At 44.9% G+C, this 5,380-nt stretch overlaps 1 protein-coding gene across 1 annotated transcript in view; it reads right to left on the bottom strand.

The window, feature by feature from the left end:
* PHKA2 (phosphorylase kinase regulatory subunit alpha 2) overlaps window positions 1-5,380 on the bottom strand; it is a 74,563-nt gene that overhangs the window by 35,353 nt on the left and 33,830 nt on the right. The window contains exons 13-15 of the mRNA XM_025201101.1: window positions 4,782-4,889; window positions 3,440-3,518; window positions 1,785-1,919 (exon numbers count right to left, since the gene is read on the bottom strand). Coding sequence (XP_025056886.1) covers window positions 1,785-1,919; window positions 3,440-3,518; window positions 4,782-4,889 — 322 coding nt within the window. The remainder of the gene's footprint in view (window positions 1-1,784; window positions 1,920-3,439; window positions 3,519-4,781; window positions 4,890-5,380) is intronic.

Raw genomic sequence — 5,380 nt, 5'->3', positions numbered from 1 at the left:
GTGTGTGTGTGTGTGTGTGTGTGTGTGTGTGTGTGTGTGTGTGTGTGTAGGGGTGGGGAACGGACGGGGACGACGACATGACAGATCAACACCTCCCATGGTGAGGGAGAGGACAGGGGCAGGGGCAGACGCTGCCCAACCGGGGCGGGCAACGGAACAGAAGCGTGGATCGTGAGGTAGGGGCAGCTCCCGCTGCTGCTTGGGAGGTCAGGGGATCTGCATGATGCAGGGCGGGCTGCAGTTGTGGGGTGGAGCTGGAGCTGGCACTGCATGGGGTTTTTTTTGCCAGAGGTTGGGCTCAGAGCGGGCTCCGGCAGCACTGGGAGGATGCTGACGCTACCCCAAATTTCACTGCAGTTCTGCTCCCAGCACTGTGCTGCTACCTGGCACAGCCCCAACTTTTCCTGGTGCTTGGGTACAGGAGGGGCGTTCAGCTGGGGCTGTAGCGGGTGGCGTCACGGGGCTGGGAGCAGATCTGCGGTGAAATTTGGGGTGGGTGCAGCCTCCTTCCAGCATCACCAGAGCCCACTCTGAACCCAGCCCCTGGAAAGAAAAGCCCCGCGCAGTGCCAGCTCCAACCAGCAGCTGCAACCTGGCCTAGGCAGCACCTGTCCCTGCCCCCTCCCTCACCGCGGGGGGGCATTGATCTGCGCCCCCCCCCCTCCATCCCTTCCCTCCCCGCTTCCCCTCCGACTTACCAGCAGGAGGCAGCTCTCCAAGATACCAGCTCTGCTCCATGCTGTGCTGCATTTGCGCGCAGCACGGGCATTTATCAGCCAAATAATTGGCCCCATCAGGCCGACAGCCAATATAGGCAATTTTATTTATATTGGTACTGATCCGATATTGGACCTATGTATTGGTGCACCTCTAGTTTTCATCACAAAATGCAGAATGGCAGAAGCCACTATATATCAGTTCTCATACCCGCCCACCAAAGAACAGGCAGGGTCCTGACAGAAACCTGCCTGGTTTCATGCCACCCCAGCTGAGGAACTCCTGGGAACATCAGGCCTTTCAGGGTCCTTGTGGAGCCGAGGCCAGAAATCCTGGTAGCCCCGACTCCAACTTCAATTTTAGTTTCTAGTCTAGGGAGCCTTTAGAGATCAGACCTGAACTGTAATAGGTGTTTCTAGGCTCCTTGAACCAGCAGGATGCCTGACAGCTTCACCTGGAGTCAGGGCTCTCAAGGCTTCTAGGCTCTCTGGCTGGGATGCCCTGTGCAGTTAGGGGCGGTCACACAACACACTCAAGATAATCAGAACAAATGGTTTAATATTTCTGGAAGACAGAAGAAACGATCAGAATATCCTGGCTGTAGAAAATTTTGCAATTTCTCATTTTTATGCAAATTTGTAAGAAAACCTTTTTCCAGAATGGAGATTGAGAATTATGGCCAGTCTCTATTCCTGTCTCCTTTCAGTTCTTTCCCTATGCCCAGCCTGCCTCTGAAAGCAGTTTCTGCAGAAGCAAACAGAACCAGCTTCTGTGAGACTGTGAAACTTGATAGGAAAGGTGCATTACTTTGAATCCAGCACATCCTATTTAAGGGAGGCAAAATAAACACATTCTTCTGTCAGACCCTTTATATGATGCAGTCAACACTGGATGATTTATCACTAGTCTTACTTAGGTAGTGTGTAGTCCTGCCATTCACACACACGCATGCTTTAATGCTCTAGAAGATCCCAGAAGCAAAGCAAATAAAAACAGGGAAATGAAGGAAAGGGAAAGGAAAAGAAAAAATAATGGATTTCACAGGACAGACTGGTGATGGCACCTACCAAGCTTGGTATACAGGTTACTCAGGATTCGTGCGGGCTGTACTCTCATTGGGTGGATGTCAGCAATGCTCTGCACATTGATTCCATGGTGCTTCAAGATTTTCTTAATTTCATTGGATTCTGCCAAAACAGTAACTGTACAAAAAAAGAGCACTTTGCTATTTTAATCATAATTACTACTGTTTGTTCTGACCCCACCCATCATAGCCTCTTCCTAACATCCAGCTATCTACAAATGTAAGAGTCATATTCTGCTTTGACTGGCAAGTCTAACAATACCACTGGGGTTCCAGGAATATTTGGCATCTTTCATTCTTCAGTTTTCAGGCCAGTTTTCCCCAGTTCTCTCTGCTGTTGTAACAGGATGTAACTAGCCAACATACACATATGTCGTAGCAGGATCCAGATGCTGCTATACATACAGCAGAAGTAACCTCAGTTCTTGCTCAGGGCCCTGCTGTGACGAGTACTGTATGAAGACAGAAGACAACCAGGTCCATGCACAGAGGAATTTATAATCCAAGTTCTTGATCCACATATGCCAGTTTGCTGGACTGGGAGGTACTCTGTGCAGCCCTGTTAGGCCATACTGCTGTGGTCATAAATATTCATTAAGAGAAACAATATCCCATCTCTACCCACCAAAGAAACCATCACTGGTGAGTGAACAGTCCCCACCTTAGGTGCCAGCTTGTGATCTGTATTACTACCCCGGAACTGTCTGTGTGGGAGAACAGGAGGAAGAAACCACAGGCTCCACTGTATAGGCTGAGATAAACTAGAACGATAGCTGCTAGGGCCAAAAGGAAGAAAAGAGGCATAAAGGCTGCTCTTGACAAAACAGGAGCTACACGACTGCAAAAAGCAAAATGAGGCTTTATCTGTTGATCAGCTTCCAGGAGTCTGCTATTTCCCCCTAATCTGGTCTTTCTAGATGATACCACCACAAAGGCAGGCAGGCAGGCAAACTCTAGCATTGGTACTGGTGATGATCAAGATAAAACCTCTTATCCTTCTATGAAACATTAAGAGGTAGCAGGAAGTTTGTCAGTAGCAGCATGCTTGTTTTCTGCTGACTAATTTGTTCCCCACCTCTAAAGAGGCACTGGATTTGCAGGTTTGGGACCTTCCCCCTGCCCCAACACACACACACTAGCTGTGAAGATAGTCTGAAACTCTCCTGCATCCACCCAAACCTGGCCCCTTAGGGCAGGGACAGAAGGGAAAACATTCCATTTATGCACCACAGCAAGTGGCACATTGGCTGCCCTTGCCATCAGCATGGGCTTGACTTTTCAGTAACTGATGGAAGCAAGTGAAAACCATTTAATTCAACTGTTCACAAAAGAGTTTTAATACAATAATGGATTGAAGTTAATTCCTTCTTCTTGGAAGAAAACTAGTAGAATGAAAAAATGTCAAGGTCAGTTTCTCTCTCGTGGGTATCATCACCACAGCATCTGTTTGCCACACAACAACTGAGGAAGAAAAGCATGCCCAGCAGTGTAAGATTTCACAGCCAGTAATCTCTCTATGCTCCAGGATGCTTTTTTTTTGTTTTGTTTTTAATTATGCCTTTCTTTTTTACCGAGAGGTTAAAGTAAGCTTAATAACATCTCCTTTTATTCACAATGCATCAACTACAAATCACCAACCTTGTACCACAACATCAGGTTGAAAAGAAGTGGAAAATCTCCTATTTACAGGATCAATTTCACCTGGAGCTAGAAATCCCTAGGATAAAAGACAAAAAGGAGGAATAAAGAAAAAAAAACAGAGAAAATACCTTTAATCACATCTGAAAATCTCCATTTATGGGAAAAACCTTATCCTAATCCTCTAACTTCAATTCATATGTAAAAGAATTAAATAAAATTTTAGCCATTTTAGCTCCTTACTGAAAATCTTGCATAGTAAAATAAAACTTTAGGTTGTTTCTTACTGCAAAATGAAATTCCAAAAAAATAGTTTAGTGTTGTGATTGTGAAAACAGTTTAGTGTTGTATAACTGCCTTTCAACATTTTGAATCTGGAACTCTTGCAGTTGATCTGTTTGGGCACTTTTACATGTGCTCTGACACGATTAATCAAGTCTCCTGGAGCGTTCTAATTAGAAAGCTCCAGGATGCTGCAGCGCCTCATGTATTCAGCATCCCCTTGTTTCAAAATGGCCACAGGGGCTTTTTAATGAAAGCTTGTCGAATGACCATTAAAGTGTCCCCGCTGCCATTTTGAAATGCGGGACGCTGAATACATGAGATGCTGAAGGCTCTCGAGAGCCACTCTAATTAAAACGCTCCCCCCAACCCTTCCACCCCAGAGCATGTGTATAGGTGCCCTTTGATGCTGGCATTTTCTGCAACTACACCAAAAACCTAAATGTGTATCCTGAACCATGTATTTAGTAGGCTCAGTCTACAACCAACTTCTAGTAGGCTCCTAGAAGTTGGATGGTCAGTTCAGAGAAGTGTTTATAAGGTTTACTCAACCTACAAAGGTCTCTCCTTCCTCATACACTCCAAGCTCTTTGTATGTAACTAACTCCTTCCCTACCACACTCCCTATGGCTCTCAAACTCTTGGACTTTCCTCATACCCTTTGAGATCAATGCCTGGCTCAGCAATAGATCTGGCCAGTCTTCTCCATGGCCCTGCTGCTGATACTTTCTTGTTTCACAATATGAGGTTTGCTATTCACTAATCTGAGAGCCCCAGACCACATTGCAATGATCTCTGGTGAAGAAACCTGAGAGCATCTAGAACTCATACAGGTCACAAGAACCACATCCTGAATATGTACAGTGAACCGACTGACCCATTCCATGTACTCTCAAAAGAAACAGAGGACATAAACTACCCAAGAATCGCAGGCTTGTTTCTTCCAGAAAATATGAACCAACTGTCCCTGACCAACAGCAGTTTGGAACTAGGCAATACTCAATTGATTGCAAAGTGATGTACAATATTAACTTGCTTATTTTACAAGAAACACAGTTACCTCTGCTAACAAACAACCAAGGATATATAAAGACTGGCCCCACAGATGAGGCAATTTTCCAACTGGGACACGATCCACTGAGTGAGGATTTTTATACTCCTCATCCACCTGATAGAAAAAAGTTTAAAGAGGAGATGTTAGCCATCTGGTTACAAAGAAATATTAAACATCTTATTTTCCAAAATGGTTAATGCCGTTAGGGACCTGCACACTACAAATTCATGATGTGTCATTGGTAACGATGCCCCTCTTTCTTTTGTTTTCACTTCTTAGACCGTAAATTTTTTGAGCAATGACTTTGTGCAGAGTTGAGCCCAACAGAGCCTGATGCTGACAGGGGACTTTGAGTATGACTGTAATGTACACATTTAAACCTCCCTTTTTATTTTGGTTACATTCTTCCTTCCTTCATGCTCCCATTTGAATTTTTGACTATTTTCTTATGCCCTGCCAGAGAACATCTGGGTTCAATTGGTACTATCATAGCTCTCTAGAAGTATATGCTACAACACTCTTCCTGTGTTTACAAAGATGCTTAAAGAATGAAATAGGGAAGTCTATTAATAAAAGAGCCGATCATTTATTTGGCACAACAATGC

This window comes from Alligator sinensis, unplaced genomic scaffold (genome assembly GCF_000455745.1).
Source record: "Alligator sinensis unplaced genomic scaffold, ASM45574v1 scaffold583_1, whole genome shotgun sequence".
Lineage (NCBI taxonomy): Eukaryota > Metazoa > Chordata > Crocodylia > Alligatoridae > Alligator > Alligator sinensis.
The sequence above is the reverse complement of the archived record's forward strand: the minus strand, read 5'-3'. Positions and strand labels throughout refer to the sequence as shown.